Below are 17,881 nucleotides of genomic sequence, written 5' to 3'. Positions count from 1 at the left end.
CAAGAAGTCCCAAACTAAGAGCTTAGGACTGATGCAGGACCACGTCCCGAACACGGCAGAGCTGCATCTGCAAAGCCTGGAGACTTGGTCCCCATCATGTGCCACTGCCTCTTGGACAGAAGCTCCCACCGCATCCCCTTTCTCACTCCACTCCACCCATCTCAGGACCCTCTTCGCAGTCTGAGCCCCCTGGACTTTCCTTAATGGCTTTTTTTCCTCTCTGGCTTAGGACTTCAAAAAATTGTTCTCAGTTGAATGGTGGATGTTTTCAAAGAAATGCCACCTAAGGAGGGTCCCCCACAAACAGGCGGGGCCATGACTGCATTGCCCACATCCTCTGAACAGCCTCTCCCAGCCACATTCTGAGAAACAGGAGGAGCACTCCAGCCACATGATCCCTCAGCAGTTTTCAGATTTGGAGGATGACTTCAGGCCCAGGCAGCAAAGCTGATTCTCAGGGTAACTTGTGTTTCCCGTAGGCGTCCAGCCTGGCCGGACGCTCCACTCGCCCCATACCCCACCCCGTGCTTCCTTGGGCAGCATCAGATTACCAATCAAGACAGGCCAGCTCTCCTCTCCTGACATATCCATGTCACCTATCATCTTACTCGCTGTGGAAAAAGAAAAGGGGGTTGTTAGGAACTTTGGTTTTGCTTCTCCTGGCAGATGCTGGCGGAAACAAACTCAGAGGCAACTTTCATCTCCTCTGATTTCTAAGTCTAGGTGTGTATATGGGAAAGGTTTGGATCATTACAAGCAGGTCTGTGTCATCTCAACCCTCGACTTTAGAGTTTTAGAAAATCTCAAACAAAAGGCAGGCAAGATGTGGTCCCCATCCTGCTTCTCCCAGCTCTAAGCTTGCAACTGGGTGCAAAGTTTATGACTCCAGTGCTCCGAGAAAACAGACACTGAAACTTATATGTGTATGTGCGCGTGCATGCACACGCACACACACGCGCACACACGCACGTGCACAATAATTCGCTCACCGTCAGGAAGCTGGTGCAGCTGAGCTGGCAGCACACTGAAATAATCGTGAACCAGCGCTTCCTGGGCGGACACGCGGTCTCTGGGAAAGCCTTTCAGCATTTGGGAGGCCAGGTCTTCCGCTTCAGGAGCCCTGCCCAACCTGGAAAAGCAGGAAAGAAAAAGGGTGTCTGCAAAAGCATGGGGGACAAAAGAAAAGTAGCAGAGATGGCTAGAAGAGTTTCAAATAGAACTTTGCTGGGGTTAGTAAAGTTTGGCAAGTAGAAAAATACCACCCCCCACCCCTGACACTCTTCCCTGTCTCATTACCAAGATGAGGGGGAAATGTCAGCATTCTATCATTCACTCCGCGCCCCCGCCTCCACCCCCACTCCACCGCGGCTCTGGGTACCTTGTATACATAAAGGACCTGAAACTATGATCACAGAAACAGAAATACAGAGCTAAGGATTCTTCTCTAAGGAACACAGTAGCCCCCACCAAGCAGAAGAGTCCTGTTGGAAATATGCTCTAAGGGCAGCAAGCATAGAATCCTGGAAGGGGAAGAGGGAGAGAGGAGATTCTGGAGGGCGAAACTTGGGTGGAAAACACCCTTATTCACAGTGTTTCTGAAGCTCAGCCCCCAGGATGATTCTCTAAGACTATTGGCTTCATCTGAGATGGAGCACAGGACAGAAAGAACTAGTTCTTTAAATTACAGTAAGGACGACTCCTCAAGCTGGCCTTATGTTGAATTATAAATTTGGATTTGAGCAAATCCATTAGCTGAGCAACTACTAGGTGGGTGGTTGGATCTGGGAGATACAGGAAAGCCTGCCTTCCGGCAGCTTGATCCACTAGAGGAGCCAGACACTAATCAAATGATCACACAAATGCATAAGTGCAGCTATGAAGAAAAAGGTTCCGGTACCTGACTTAGGAGAGGCTCGGGGAGGACTTTCTTGAGGAAGCAGCATTTGAGCTGAGAGCTAAAGATCTGGGGAAGGAGAAGGGCAGGCTTTGCAGGCCCCACAGTGGGAGGGAGAAGAGGGATTTTAAAGAAGGGAAGAAAGGCCAGTTGGCTGGCCTGGGACAAATCAGAAGAGAGGGGCCTGATATAAAGCTGGGGGGCAGGGGAGGGTGAGGCTGAACCTACAGGCCCTGTGGGTCGGCATGCTTCCTATGTACTTACAATGTCTAAAAGTCTTTGCTAATCTAGTCCCAGTCATTTAAGTACACCCAGCTCTAGAGCCCACAGACAGGTTTGCAAGTGGCAAGTATGAGACAGAAAACTGTGCTGATCCCGAGAGACAATTAACTGCAGAACTGATGGCTGACATTCAGAATTAAGTTGCATGGCCATGCACCTCCCCAGTTAAGCCAAACCAGATGGGCTTACGTAATGCCGAATGTATACATCAACATGAAGTGACAAACACCTTTCCTCCCCAGGTGCCATGATGCAGTGATGCTGGAAGCCCTGGCCCAGAGTGGGAATTTGCCTTATTTTTGCATAAGATTTATATAGAGAACTTTCAGGTATTTGATTCCTGTGACATAAGACTGTTTCTACAAACAGATGACTTTCCCTTTAAACTCAAGAGTAGTTACTTCATAGATTTAAGATAGAGAAGAAATTTGCAAAGCCCCAGTCCTTGCAAATTTCCAGGCCAGTTAGGAGAAGGGAACCAGGGCTGGAGGCCTGCTTTGTAGTTTGTGGCCAGAAGGGCTGGCAGGTCGTCTTTCCATGTGGGGGGCCCTGCTCAGGAGCATGTTGTCAGGGCCAGTGAAATGAGAGCCTGGAATGGAGAAACTGGTTCAAATCAGTAGGGTCTAGGATCAGTCCGGAAGGAGACTCAGGGAAAATCTTGTGAAAACAATTCTAGGCATTCCATTCTCGCTATAGGGTGGTGGGGTGGAATCTATGCCAAAATTAGGGGCCTGAACCCACTCTCTGAATTTCTGAGGGGTAGGTGCTCATGGTGAAGGGGGAGTGATGCATCTATAAGCATCCACCTCCACTCTCCCACTCCAATCAGGTTTTCTCTGCATAGTCCCAATCATTGGTCCATAACAACTGCGTTGGTGCTGAATTTCTCTGTAGATGGGGCTTAGGAGCTGCCATCTGATTGGACAAGGAAAGCTAGAGGGTGTTAGCAAGGCATACATACTGTTTCTGTTTAGACTGTATTTTTTTTGTCTTTTTTTGTTGTTGTTATTGTTGTTGTTGTTGCTATTTCTTGGGCCGCTCCCGCGGCATATGGAGGTTCCCAGGCTAGGGGTCGAATCAGAGCTGTAGCCACCGGCCTACACCAGAGCCACAGCAACGCAGGATCCGAGCCACGTCTGCAACCTACACCACAGCTCACGGCAACGCCGGATCGTTAACCCACTGAGCAAGGGCAGGGACCGAACCCGCAACCTCATGGTTCCTAGTCGGATTCGTTAACCACTGCGCCACGACGGGAACTCCTGTTTAGACTGTATTTATGGGTGGCTGGGGAAGCCGGGAGAGGCTGGTGGAGCTTACAGAGGTAGCAGGGATACACATAAAAGAACAGGCCACTTTCACCAGACAAATGAAAGAAGGGAGAATAGAAGCCAGTCAGTAACAGGAGGACTTCTTTTTGATGACTTTCCTAGTCAGCTAACCAGCCCTCCTCTCACCCTTCCCAAGAGGTTGGATCAAGGCTTTTTGTGATACTGGGATTCATTTCAATCTCATGGCCTCCAAACTATGACCACCACCCCTTCTGCTCCTCAGATGGCAGAGGCGGTGACCAGGGCAAGAATACAAAGGAAGGCTTTCTTGAAGTTCTCATGGGTCTTAAAGCAGCTGCCTACTTCCATGGCTGCCCCCTCGGCCCACACCAGCGGTTGGCCCCAAGATCAACACCAGGGGTCCAGATCACATTATGAGGGTCTACAGGCTGGGGTGGGCCCAGGATGCCTTAAGAGTCAGCCCCAGTTTGGGGGGGGGTGGTGCTGTGATAGAGCTCAGGAGAAGCCCTCAGCCTGAGAGGGGTTACCCTGGGCTGGGGGGGGGGGTATCTTTGCCATCTGAGCCAGTTTCATGTTGGTCTTCCCTGTATTAACCAAATACGTGCGTTCCTGACTATACACCTTTGTTAGCAGCACGCTTAGCAGGACCACCCAATCTGGACAAGCATTCTCATAACCGCCACCTTGCTATTAGCACAGTGCATTCTTATTTGGGAGCTAAGAGCCCTAGGAATACAGATGTGGCTTCTTGGGGCACAAATGTTAATTTACTTCCACGTTGGTATCATTCTGTTCCTTGCTACCATCTGTAGTCCAGCCCACTCTCCACGGTCTTCATTGTCATTTCTACAATTTGCCACCTCCTCCAACTCCTGCCAGAACAGTTCTTCACTGCTTCTTCAACCCCTACTTTGGAAATGAAAGTTGGTATGCAAGGTAAACATCACAAAATCAATGTGCCGGCCAGCACCTTTCCATCCAGGCTAAATGTTAATCAATACTATTTGTTAGGCTTGTGAGATTAACTGTGGAACATGCCAGGAGTCCCTTACAAAGCTCGGAGAACCCACCCAATTCATGAGAGTCTGTTAATAAAGACAAGGAATCTTCTGTGAACCTCTCCTTCTAGGAACATTTCTACAAGTGAGACGTGTTCCATTGCCAAAATACTACGTGTTTGTGGTGAAATACTTAGAAAATGAAGAGAAAGAAAATCAAAGCGGAGCTCCTGTCGTGGCTCAGTGGTTAACGAATCCGACTAGGAACCATGAGGTTGTGGGTTCGATCCCTGGCCTTGCTCAGTGGGTTAAGGATCTGGTGTTGCCGTGACCTGTGGTGTAGGTTGCAGTCGCAGCTCGGATCTCGCATTGCTGTGGCTGTGGTGTAGGCTGGAGGCTACAGCTTGGATTAGACCCCTAGCCTGGGAACCTCCATATGCCACAGGAGTGGCCCTAGAAAAGGTAAAAAGACAAAAAATAAATAAATAAAAATAATAAAAAAGAAAATCAAAGCAATTCCATCTCTCTGATATGACCCCTTTCACTCAAAGATAATCACCATTGCTTTAGTGTTTACTTCTTTAGTCTTTTATTTTTAGGCAGATATATTTTTTGTTTTACAGGAAAAAAAATGAGGTCACACTCTACATACTGTTTACTTTTTGCACCTGACTATCCTGCCCATCTTCCCAGGACTCTGAATAGCTTTAATGACCACACAGCATTTCATTCTTTAGAAAGACTATCATTACATAGCCAAACACTTATGGAAGATGTTTCCTTTCTTGTTGGGGTGTGAGGGGTTACTATTAAAGTCATGGTGTGACAAATATCCTCAAAGAGAAATCTTTGTGTATGTGCACCATAATTTCCTTAGAATAAATTCTGAAAATCAAAATTCCCAGGTGGAAGGATACCAGAAAACAATGTTAAATTTTTGTTTAGAATAGCAACTAATTGTCCCAATTTCCATTTCCACAAGCAGTTCAAGAGAGCCTCTGTCTGTGTGTGCAAAGAAAACACGTTCATTCCAGCCACCCTGAATTGCCACAGGTCCCACTGCTCATAAAAGTGGTAAAAAGAATTACAGCGGTAAATCAATCCTAAAAGATGTGCTGGGTGCGAGAACATCCACATTTAATTTTAGAAGTCCAGAATAGAAACACAAACACTAAGAAGAAGTGAAAATCAGGTTTTGCAGTTGCATACCAGCAACTGGCACATCCCTTGACACATCTGGAGTCTGGTGGTTCTCAAGGGCCTAAGGCAAGAGCCTTGATTACTTAGCACAGCCTGGCTCTGAGTATAAAAGTCTCCCACTTGAAGTTCCCGTCCTGGCTCAGCGAAGATGAGTCTGACTAGCATCCATGAGGATGTAGGTTTGATCCCTGGCTTTGCTCGGTGGGTTAAGGATCCGGCATTGCTGTGGCATAGGCTGGCAGCTTCAGCCTAGCCTGGGAACCTCCATATGCCGAGGGTGGAGACCTAAACAGACAAAAAAAAAAAGTCTCCCATGGACATTGTTGCCATCAGGTTGGTGGTGGAAGAGCTTTACCTGTTTGCAGTGCAAGGCTGGTCACTGTGAGTTCGACTGGGTTCTTTGGTATTTTTCCCCTATGTCCATAGAAAGAGAAATAGGGCAGGGATAGAATGGGCACTTTTGTCTTTTTTCAATTGTTCCATTTGTTTTTATTCTAACATAACTTAAGGCTTACCGAAGAGTTTCAGGAGTAATACAGAGAGTTATAGGTTTCACTAGCTTCCCTGAATGTTAACATCTTACATAATCAGAGTAAAATGTTCAAAACTAAGTAATTAATATTTGGCACAATACTATTCGCTAAATTTCAGGCTTTATCCAACTATCATTGGTTTTTTTCAATAATGACTTTTTGTTGTTATTGTTTCAGGAGTGTGGATACCTTTTTGAAATGCTCTCAGTTTAGGATGCGGTGAAACAGATACCCTCAATAAGAAATATATTCAAACACCAAGAAGACACATCAGCAAAGCTGTCCTATAATTTCCCAATCCATCTAACAAGTGAGTGGGTGTCCACTTACAAGGCCCACATTAATTGGGTCACCATCAAACCCCAGACAAGGCCCCAAGGTGCATTTCTAGGCCACGCACAGTTTCACTGCTCTTCTGCAGAAACAGCCAGCGACAACTAGGCTGCTCATTACTCAACACACTTGCAACCTTACTCAACTGAAAAAGCCATAGGAGACCTGTGTACTAGATGAGGCCCCACTTACTTAGCTTGATGTCCTTGGTCAAGTTACTAAACTTTGAGCTTCAGTTTCCTCCTCTTTGAGCTGGGAATGGGATTTGTGAGGAATACATGAAATAGCAGATGCAGCCCCTACTAGGCACAAAGCAAACAAACCTCCCACCTATACTTGGTCCCCTTCAACAACACATGGTTCTTCACCTGTCTCTATTCTCTGTTTTCCTCTGGTTCTTCTCAGAGCCAAGAATTTTCTTTTGTGATAACCTAGGCTAGTCTGTCCAATAGCACTGTCTGTGATGACAGAAACATTCTATTTCTGCCTCATTCCATATGGTAGCCCCTATACACCTGTGGCTATTGAGCCCTCAAAATGTGGCTAGCACAGTTGAGCAACCAAATTTGTTTTTTCTTTATTTCTTAAATTATAGTTGATTCTAAATCTATTTTTTAATTGAAGTATAGGTGATTTACAATATTCTGCATTAGTTTCAGGTGTACAGCATAGTGAATTTGGTTTGGTTTTTTTTTTTCTTTTTAGGGCTGCACCTGCAGCTTCTGAAGTTCCTAGAGGTCGAATGAGAGCTGCAGCTGCCAGCCTATGCCACAGTCACAGCAACACCAGATCCTTAATCCACTGAGGGAGGCCAGGGATCAAACCTGCATTCTCATGGACACTATGAGAATGGTTCTTAACCTGCTGAGTCACAATGGGAACTCCCTGGGGGGGTTTCTTTTGCAGATTATGTTCCATCATAGGTTATTATAAGATATTGGATATCATTCCCTGTGCTCTACAGTAAGTCCTTGGAGTAACTGCATTTTAAATTAATTTAAAATCATTTAAACTGAAATAGCCACATGTGATTAGTGGCTACCGTATGAGACAGCGCATCTCTAGACATTGCTCCTTGCTTTGAGAATCTGAGCAAAGAGAAGCCAGGGGTCTGAGCTAAGGCAGAGGTATTGATGGGAACAAGGCAATGGGCAGGCGTGGTGTGTGGTCAGAAAAACCAGAGGGATGGTCAGGGGCATCCAAGGTCTGCTCAGCCCAGAAGGAAGGGCTGGCAGGGCCGAGTGGGGGAGAGGGGTGCAACAGTGCCAACAGCGGCAGCACAGGGGAGTAGGGGGTGTCTGCAGGTTTGGAGTCACCACTTATCTTGGAAGCCAGTGGTGGAACAAAAAGAGAAGGGAAGCACAGAAATTCCAATCTCCTGAGCTAGGGGCTAGGGAGCCTGACCATGCTGGCAAGAGAAAGTTTGCACATCTTGAATGAAACGATCGACAGCAGTTCCCTGGAACCTGTCTCCAAAATAACAGGGAGTTGAGGTGAGACAGCGTGTTTGAAAATAAGAGTGGAGCGTGCGGCTCCCCTGGGGAGAATCGTCCCTCCCAAAAAAGATTCTTTGCCCGTCCCTAGTTCTGTGTTCCGACCGACCTATTTTACTCTTTGTGCTCTCACACACACTCTCCGTGGAGATTTTTGAAAGCACATGAACAGTAAGTATGGAAAGAAAAAAAAAATCAAACAGACTTTGGCTGGGTTAAACCCTACCACGTTTTCAGGGAAGAACAACGTTCAGACATTCAGTTAGGATCTCTTTCCCTTCTCCCCACCTGCGAGAGTGTTTTTCTTTGACATATGAGCTCCCTTCCCCTGTCTCTGATGTTTTCCTCACTGCCCTTTTTGCCTCCTCACTGAAGCAAAAAGAACAGAGCCTCGGCTAATTACGCTCAGATCAAATAATACTGGTTATTGTAATTGGTCATTGTCCGAAAACACTGAGTTCTTCTTAGCCCTGAGGTTGCCTGGCACGGCTTAGTTAGCTAACTATTCCGGGAATGTCTCTATTATCTGTTCTACTTTGCAAAAGAAACTAGGGATTTGTTGAAAGCTGGTAATAAAAGTCTGCCCTGGTCTGAGCTGAGACTGCGTAGAGAGGGCCTGGGAAAGCATGACCTCCATGAATCACGTTGCCCCCCCCTTCCAATAGCCACTCAATGATGTTATTTGGTTTCTCTGTGTCGGAGAATAATAAACCCACTAGGTTTTCTTATAAGCCAACACTCCCTCATTCGCAGGCCCTCAGGGATGGTTGAGGGGCACAAAACAATTTTAATGACCAAACTCCCTGAGAGTACAATGGTTCATGGAGAAAAACTAACAGACTCACAGGTGGCTGCCTCTCCCAGAGGTGTCTTCCTGGGGCTGAGGGACCCCAGATCAAGGGGCTCACGGGCTGGGTGTTCAGAGGACTGAGGGGCAGGGAAATGTCCCTTCAACCCTGCTCCAAGAGAAGCTTGCCCAGGGAGGGCTTACCTGTACCAGACATCCTGAAGGCTCGGAGGCTTAGGCAGTGGGAACCATTCTGGAAAGCAGACACAGACAGGTTAAAAGACAACCACCTTAAAATCCTGTGGCCAAAACCATTTAAAATTCCCAGTGCTCTTCTTGCCTTAGATTAAGAGAGGATTCAGGTATCAGGTAGGCAAACTAAATGATATTTAAGGCCTCTTCTCCCTCTGAAGTTTGATAATTCCGTGGAAGGTCACTACTCTGGGTTGAACTGTGTCCTTCCAAAGTCATAAGTCCAAGTTCCAAGTAACTCAGAATTTGACCTTATTTGGAAAAAGGGTCATTGCAGACAGAATTAGTTAAGATGAGGTCAGTAGGGTGGATGCTAACCCAATATGACCAGAGTCCCAGTCAAAAGGGAAGATTTAGACACAGAGATGGACATGTACAGCGAAAGACAAAGAGGCTGTGGAGAGACAGAAGGAGAAGACAGCCAGGGAGAGAGGCCTGAACAAATCCTTCCCTCAGAGCTCCCAGGGGGAACCAATCCTGCCAAACCCTCAACTTCAGACCTGGCCTCCAGAGCCGTGAGATGGTTCACTTCTGGGGCTTAAGGCACCCAGTCTGTGGTGTTTTGTTTAATCATCCCTGGACAACTAACTAGTAGGCACAATCCTCAGTCAAACCAGTAAACCTTTATTTAACGTCTACTATGAGCAGAACATGTGCTGGGTGCTGGTTGAACACAAAGTAATCAAAAGGAACTTCCCCAATGACAGAGTTTCAATTCATTTGAGAAGACAAAACATGCTTCCCCCGGTCCCCACCCAGTCCTCCCCCAGCCCCCAGAAAATTCATGTGACGAATGGCAGAAAATTCATGTGACGAACGAGGGGGCAAATTCTCAAAGACTCAAAAAGCGGTAAAAAGTGACAGGACTATGAAAAATTAAATAAATAAGCAAACAAACATAACTACTGTTGGCCAAAAAAGGTGGGGGGGGGATAATTTTTTATGTCACTTACAGTAAAAATGGAAGTGAACTCTAGCCTGAAAATCCAAAATGGATGATGATAAGATTTATAATTTTCTTTGGTGCACTCTCTATAACATTAACATGTGTTTCTATTATTTTTTGATATGGAGACTATTCAACCTAAACTAAAACTCAAATAGAAGATAATAAAATAGGAGTATTTCAATTCCAGAAATACTAATTCAATGCTTACTCTCTGATAGGAGAGGCTGCAAGGGTTCGAAGCTATGCTACTTCTCAAATCTTTCTACTTCCTATTCCAAATTGAAAGGAGTATTTCAGCTCTCACCTAGAAGGATGATTCTGCTTTATACTTTCCTTGGTCCCGAAACGTAATGGTTTTGGCTTTAAAAGCGCCCTTGTTCCAGCTCTTATAGGAATGGAAGACACCAAGACTGTTTATCCCACAAAGAATTTAACCATCATTAGGCCAAAAAACAGGTTTGATAATACTGACCTAGTCACACCTGTCTACATATAGAAAAAGCCCTGGAAGACCACTCACCCAATTGTGAAAAGGGTTCAGGGGCTTAGCCTTTTTACTTCTGTATTTATTGTCTTAAATGTGTTTATTTTTAAATAAAAAGCCCATATTACTCGGTAACTTCAAAAGTCAGTTCAATTCAAGATAGATTTGATGGGTGCTCGGAGTTGCAGCCTGAAAGGCTTGATCAAAGAACTTGATTTAAGCTGCTTTGTCAAGGTCAGATGCAATCAAGTGTGAGCCGCTCTGCTGGCGTTTTATAGTCCCAGGTGGGCACCAGGGGGGCACTTGTCTATACTGGCTGTTTACTCTCTCTTCAGGTGACTGTGCCTACATTCAAAGAACCAGTGATGATAAGAATACCTGGCATTTGTTCAGAATATTTATTTCCTAACCACTTTCTGCTGCCAATTGACAGTTTTCCCAGGCCAAACAAAATTAAAATATTTCCTCATTCAGTCCTCTTCCAATTTCCAACCAATAGAGTGAAATCCATCTCAATGCTCTCCCGTGTTCTGTTTTCCCCTTCACACAGCCCTACGCGCTGGCCTTTAGTATTTTAATAAATTGCTAGCTTAGTATTGTTCTTGTGGAACATGGGTTTGGAATCAGATGAATTAGGGTTTGGACACTGAACCCAAGGTTTGAAACTGCTACTTCAGGCTCACTGAGACCTTAAGCAAGATATGTTCACCATGGCCAGCCTGTTTCCTTAACTCAAGTTGGAGGTCATGATTGCCTCACAAGGATTAAGTGATTTGTTGAATTTATTTACTTATTTATTTATTTTTGTCTTTTGTCTTCTTTTAGGGCCACACCTGTGGCACATGGAGGTTCCTAGGCTAGAGATCGAACCAGAACTGTAGCCGCTGGTCTATGCCACAGCCACAGCAACATGGGATCCGAGCCGAGTCTTTGACCTACACCATAGCTCACGGCAATGCCGGATCCTTAACCCACTGAGTGAGGCCAGGGATTGAACTTGCATCTTCATGGATGCTAGTTGGGTATGTTAACCACTGAGCCATGATGGGAACTCCCTTGTTGAATTTATTGATTCAGTGAGATAATGAGTGTAAACTGCCTGTTTCAGAGCATTAACCAAAATAAATCCTATTTGCTTCTCCTTCTTTCTCTTCCTTTGAAAAGTGATGGGCAATGTAAACTATGTGTAGTTAGGACCCTGGACTTTGAATCCACCCTACGCCTCTTAACTAGCTGTGTGACTTGAGGGTGCTGCTTAACCTCTCTGGACCTCAGTTCTCTCATCTGTAGAAGGGAGATAATAAAACTCCCATTGCCCAGAGTTGTTGTGAGAGTTAGAACAGTGAGTGCATGTAAGTATTTCCTCACCCTCGGCCTTGTTTCCTTTTGCCTCTTTCTCTTGTTAGATGTACCATGTCTTTCTCTCTCCTCTCAGGTATTTCTGCCTCACTGTTCTCCTTGGAAACCCATAACTTGCTTTTCATTCCACTGAACTTCTAACATGTGCTAAGCTTGAGGTCTTACAAGCCTGGCTTAATTTCTTTTGAGCTTTCAGTGTGGACCAGAGGCATGTTTCTTAGCTGTGTGGTGCAGAAACATGAAAACGAGCCCGGGCTCAGATCTCTTTTCTGCCACTTAAGAGCTCTGGGATTTGGGGGAAAGTATTTCCCCTCTCTGGTTAAGCAACTCAGAAGTTTCTGAATCTTTAAAATGGGAACATTTTCCCTGTTACTTGGGAGGATTAGATAAGATTAGGCACTCGGGAGTTCCTGTCGTGGCACAGTGGAAACGAATCCAACTAATATCTATGAGGATGAGGGTTTGATCCCTGGCCTCACTCAGTGGGTTAGGATCTGGCATTGCTGTGGCTGTGTGTAGGCTGGCAGCTATAGCTCTGATTTGACCTCTAGCCTGGGACCTTCCATACGCCATGGATGTGGCCCTAAAAATGAAAAAAAAAAAAAAATTGGCACCTGGCCTAGAGTAGGGTCTCAGTCAATGTTAGTCGTCTTCCTTTTTCTTTTTCTTCTTCTTGTTCCCACCTCTCCTTTAGGAGAGGCAGCATGGTCTCACGCAGTGGTCCGTCCCCAAGCCAAGAAGCATCACAAGGGAGAGTTGCGGACGAAAGGAAGCCCTAACTCCACCCCACAGAGTCAGACTCAAGGAGCCTGGGGAGGGTCTTGAAAGGGTCTGTTGTGTGTCTAGTTATTATCATCTTTAATGTCTCTGGATATTCCTAGAGGGTCGCTAAATGAGGCAAAGGATGCTGGTTGAGCAAGGAGGGCCAGGTCTGCCCCGCACCAGTGATTTCTACACACTTCTCTGAGGCTCATTTCCTCAAGTTGGCCTGGGAAAATCCAATTAATCAACGTAGGTAAAAATCACAGAACATCGTGTCTGACGCTTACTTCATATGTTTTTCAAGGATGTGAAAGGGTCGGCATGACAAGGGAAAATCAGTCCTCATAAATTCTACTGGGAAAGAGTGGTTTATTCTACTTTTAAGAGTGGCTCCAGGAGGCAGTATAACAACATTGACCTTGAGATTCCATGACTTCTGTAGACTGTATCTGACTCTCTTCCTCATCTAATTTGTAGCTACGTTAGCCTAGGTAGGGGGATTGAGGTGTCCAGGGTCAGCCAGCTTGCTCTTAGGAAGCAGAGCCAAAGCCCAATGCCTGCTTTGTGGCCAGCCCTCCGCCCTTATGCAGATAAGTAGATGCTGACCGACCCTGCTTTGCTCCCATTGATTTTTCCCCAGTAGTTAAACTACAAGCGATCAATGAGAGAATGATCCACAAAGAGGCATTTTTACCCAGCACCGTTTCACCAGGAGACTGCTTCTCTGGCTTCAGTAGCCTCTCAAATCATGGGGCTGTAGGTAGCTTATTTCCCTTCTCCTTCCAAAGACGATGGTAAATCATTAGACCAGATTCCTCTCCATCTCCTCCTTTTCCAGCTCTCTTGAAAAGAGTTTCCAATTCGAGTTCAATTGGAATCCCAGGCAGGAAGAGCCAAGGAAGTTGCAAATTGGCAAGTTTAAAAGTTGAACATCTTTATTTATTTATTTTTCTTTTTTAAGGCTGCACCTGAGGCATATGGAGGTTCCCAGGCCAAGGGGGTCTAATCGGACCTAGAGCTGCCAGCCCACGTCAGGGCCACAGCCAGATCTGAGCCGTGTCTGTGCCCTACACCACAGCTCACAGCAATGCAGGATCCTCAACCCACTGAGCAAGGCCAGGGATCGAACCCACAACCCCATGGTTCCTAGTCGGATTCATTTCCACTGCGCCATGGCAGGAACTCCAAAAGCTGAACATCTTAATTTCCACACGAAAGAGAGTAAAAGTGAAATGAGGGTCAAATGGTTGCTCCCGTAATAAAATCATGCATTTTAAAAAATATATCCTTAAGGAATATACCTTTAAGTTATATTTACATATATAAATATGTGTATTTATATACTTTAAGATATCTTTAAGATATATCTTAAAATATATTTTTAAGGAATATATCTTTAAGATATATTTCACAACTGATTCAGATCAACAGAGATTTGTTGGTTGATCGATAAAATATCACCAGGATCATTTCGAGCCTTAGCACAAAGTAAAACATTTTCTAGTTACTAGAGTCTCCCCGCAATCACCCAAAGGTTATCAATGGTGCTGTCTACTGAACTACACCTCTGGAATTTCCCGAATACAATGCATTCCTGAGATACCATATATTTAGATAGTTGATAATGGTGTTAGCCTTAATTCGCTATCTTGAGCAGGAACTTTAAAGCGGCTTGCAAAAATCTGAAGCTCTTCTATCTGTCCCCCCCCCCCCCCCCCACACACACGCCTGCCCTCACCTCTGCTCCTCCCTCTGCCTCAGGTAGCTGGCTTGGAAGGTCCCTCAGTCCTTTGCTCAAGGAGTCTAAATTTGGCTCTGGAGCGCCAGGCTCTCTTCTGTCTGGGTGTCATCAGGGCCCAAAAGTCAGTACACTCCTCGGCACTGGCGCCGGGCACTTCCATTCACATGGCGGGGGCGGGAGGGAGTGTCACTTTTCTAACCCTGCATCAAAACTTTTTTGTGGATTCTAAGCAAGTATTTCATCCTTTGAAGCCTGTTCCTCTCTTCAGAGGAAGGAAAGCCAGGCCTTTCTCCTGGTGGATGGATGGATGGAGAAGGGAGCGGGACAGGCACAGTCAGGAGTCCCCCTCCCCACCCCCCCCTCCCACCCATGAGCAGTGCCTGTTTAATGTCTGTCCACCCCCGCAAGCTATGTTTGCGCTATAGCTGGATCACGCCATTCCAAGTGTATGGCATTTAACAATGTGTCACTTGACAACATTTATCACTCCCCTGGCATCTCTACGAATGTTCAAGGGTCACCCGGGGCAGGTGCTGTGCTCGGCACTGAGACTGTGGGCATGGCACTTGGCACTCCCTTCCAGGATTACGATTGCCATGGGATGATGATGATGACAATAATGATTATCACCATCTTTTGGTCTTTTCCGGCCTCTCTGGCTATTCCTCCTCAGCTTCCGAAGACTCCTTCCCTTCTACCCGATCCTGCAGCACTGCTCCCCCAGGGCTCCGTCACAGTCTTCCTTCTCTACATGCGCTCCCTGGAGCAACTGAATTCACATCTGGAGCTTTAAATACCATTTAAGCAGATGACTTCCAATTTTGCACGTCTAGATTAAGACCCTTATAATCACGGGCCTGCACTTCCGTTTTTTTGTTGTTGTTTTGTATTTTGCTTTTTTAAGGGCTGCACCTGTGGCACATGGAGGATCCCAGGCTAGGGGTCAAATCAGAACAGCAGCTGCCAGCCTACGCTACAGCCACAGCAACTCGGGATTCAAGTCAAGTCTTAGACCTATACCACAGCTCACGGCAACACCGGCTCTTTAACCCACTGAGCATGGCCAGGGATCGAACCCACATCCTCATGGATACTATTTGGGTTCGTTACTACTGAGCCACAGCGGGAACTCCGCAGTATTACATTTCTCATTGCTTTTGAGATATCTCCATTTGGTGGCCCCAGAGATCTCTTAATCTGGAAATGTTCAGACCTTATACTCATTACATGCCCTACGAATCTATTCCTCAGCACCCCCCTTTTTTTCCTCTGTGCCAGTGTATGGTACCCTCATTCTCTCACCCACTGGATTTAGGTTTCTCCTTCGCAACTCAAATGTAGTCAGTTACAACCTCCCCTTGACTCTACCTCCTACGTGCTTTTTAGTTTTGCCCCAGCCAGTCCTTATCCATTGCCACTTCTCTAGCTGAGACTTCCTATTTATCTTCTAGAAACTAGAGCATTGCCACATTGCTTCTGGTCTTGAATTTAAACTACCAATTTAATTCTACATTCTTCCAAGCACTTTTTCTAAAATTTAAATCCTGCCATATCACTTCCCTGCTAACAATCACCCAATGCCTTTTCTTTGCTTATTAGTCAAGTCCAAATCCTTAGGAGGATCATGAAGCACGTTCCAATCTGGTCCCCATCTACCCTTTCATGTAGCTCTAAGAATGGCCTGTTACAAAGCCAACATTCTAGGAGTTCCCGCTGTGGCTCAGTGGAAATGAATCTGACTAGTAGCCATGAGGATGCAGGTTTGATCCCTGTCCTTGATCAGTAGATTAAGGATCTGGCATTGCCACAAACTGTGGTGTAGGTTGCAGACACAGCTCAGATTCCACGTTGCTGTGAGCTGTGGTGTAGGCTGGTGGCTACAGCTCAGATTCACCCCCTAGCCTGGGAACCTCCATACGCCACAGGTGCAGCCCTAAAAAGACAAAACAAAAACAAAACCCAAAGCCAACATTCTAGCTCCCCCGAGCAATTCACCTGCTTGAATGTTACCAAATGTACCTACTTTCCTACTCCTCTGTGTCAAGGTCCTTTGTCTGGAATGTCCTTCCCCTCTTGGTCACCTGCTGAAAGCCCACTTCATTGTCCGTGACACCTAGCTCATGTCTCTTTCTTTCAGACAGTCTCCAAGTTCCCCAGACAAACCAAGGCCTTTTTCCTGGTTCCTAGAGGCCCCAGGGGATCATGCTATAATGATACTTTCCACACTGTATTATTTATTGTTTCCCCTCTAGACTGTATTCCTTGAAGGCAGATATCCATGTCTTATTTATTTTTGAATCTCTCAGTCCCAGCACCTAGTGTTCAATAAATTTTTTTTGAGTGAATGAAAAATTGATACTTGGAGGAAAAATAAAAATGAAATAAATTTATTAAAACTTATTCTTAAAATGTAAAAGTAACCCAAGAGAGCCCACTTGTGTTTCTGGCTCTGTATCTTACAGAGATGGATGACATAAGGCACTGACCACAAAGGTGGGGAAGGAGTCTTTGGTTTGAACCAGTTACATAATATTTTCAATTTTTAAAATTTTTTAAAATTATTATTTCCCCAATACGATTTTTTTAAATTTTTAAAAATTATTATTTCCCCAATACAATTTTTTTCTACTGTACAGCATAGTACACACCGTATGGTATAGTAACCCAGTTACACATACATGTATACATTCTTTAGGCCTTTTTCTTGAACTGGGAAGAAACATAGCAGGATTTTCCTTGGAAAAAAAAATTTTAACCTGCCATCTCTTAGTCATACTTTTCCTACTTTGAACTACTTTACGATCATTTTGCCCCCTCAATAAAAACTAATAATTGGCACCAAATAAATTAAAGATGAGAAAACTAAAAATAAATGCAGAAACTAGAAGAAACTATTCATGGAAAGCAAAGTGCAATGTGTATCAAAATGAATTTTGCTGCCTGATCTGGGGGATGGGTTAATAAAGATGTTAATTATTTGTTTGTTTGTTTGTTTTTCTTTTTGGGGCCACACTCATGGCATATGGAGGTTGCCAGGCTAGGGGTCTAAACTGAGCTACAGCTGCCAGCTTACACCACAGCCACAGCAACATCAGATCCAAGCCGAGTCTGTGATCTACACCACAGCCCACGGCAATGCCAGATCCTTAACCCACTGAGTGAGGCCAGGTATTGAACCCACAACTTCATCGTTCCTAGTCGGATTCGTTTCTGCTGTGCCACCATGGGAACTCCAAAGATGTTAATAGTTAACTTCCAGGAGCTCTGGGTTGCGCTCCAGAAGTGTGACAGCCATGACCCATTGGTGGTTGAGATATGCCCTAAACATCACGGCTTCCTTAGCTGGAGTGGAGGAGGGAGGGGGGAGGTGTGGGGGAATTGCTAGAGTCCCAGGATACAGCTGCACCCACATTACACTCCAGAAACTCTGCGCCAAGCTCATAGATTCTAAAAGCAAGTCTGAGCTAAAGGACATGATCATTTGGAAACAAACTTGGAAAAAATGTTGTTGATTGGCTGATT

The 17,881-nt window shown here is 45.4% G+C and overlaps 1 protein-coding gene across 5 annotated transcripts in view; it reads right to left on the bottom strand.

The window, feature by feature from the left end:
• Positions 1-17,881, bottom strand: part of CDK15 (cyclin dependent kinase 15) — a 108,858-nt gene that overhangs the window by 14,520 nt on the left and 76,457 nt on the right. For 3 of the 5 annotated variants that reach the window (XR_007134058.1, XM_047773253.1, XM_047773252.1), the window contains exons 11-12: positions 9,017-9,065; positions 990-1,129 (exon numbers count right to left, since the gene is read on the bottom strand). Coding sequence is in view for 4 of the 5 variants with exons in the window: in XM_047773253.1 (XP_047629209.1) it covers positions 990-1,129; positions 9,017-9,065 (189 nt within the window). In the remaining variant the exon portion in view is untranslated. Of the gene's footprint in view, positions 1-11; positions 612-989; positions 1,130-9,016; positions 9,066-17,881 lie in introns of those variants that run through there. The other 2 variants (XM_047773251.1, XM_047773254.1) reach the window with 2 other exon arrangements.

This window comes from Phacochoerus africanus, chromosome 3, assembly GCF_016906955.1.
Source record: "Phacochoerus africanus isolate WHEZ1 chromosome 3, ROS_Pafr_v1, whole genome shotgun sequence".
Classification (NCBI taxonomy): Eukaryota; Metazoa; Chordata; class Mammalia; order Artiodactyla; family Suidae; genus Phacochoerus; species Phacochoerus africanus.
Note: the sequence above shows the minus strand (reverse complement) of the source record. Positions and strands in the feature narration are given on the sequence as shown.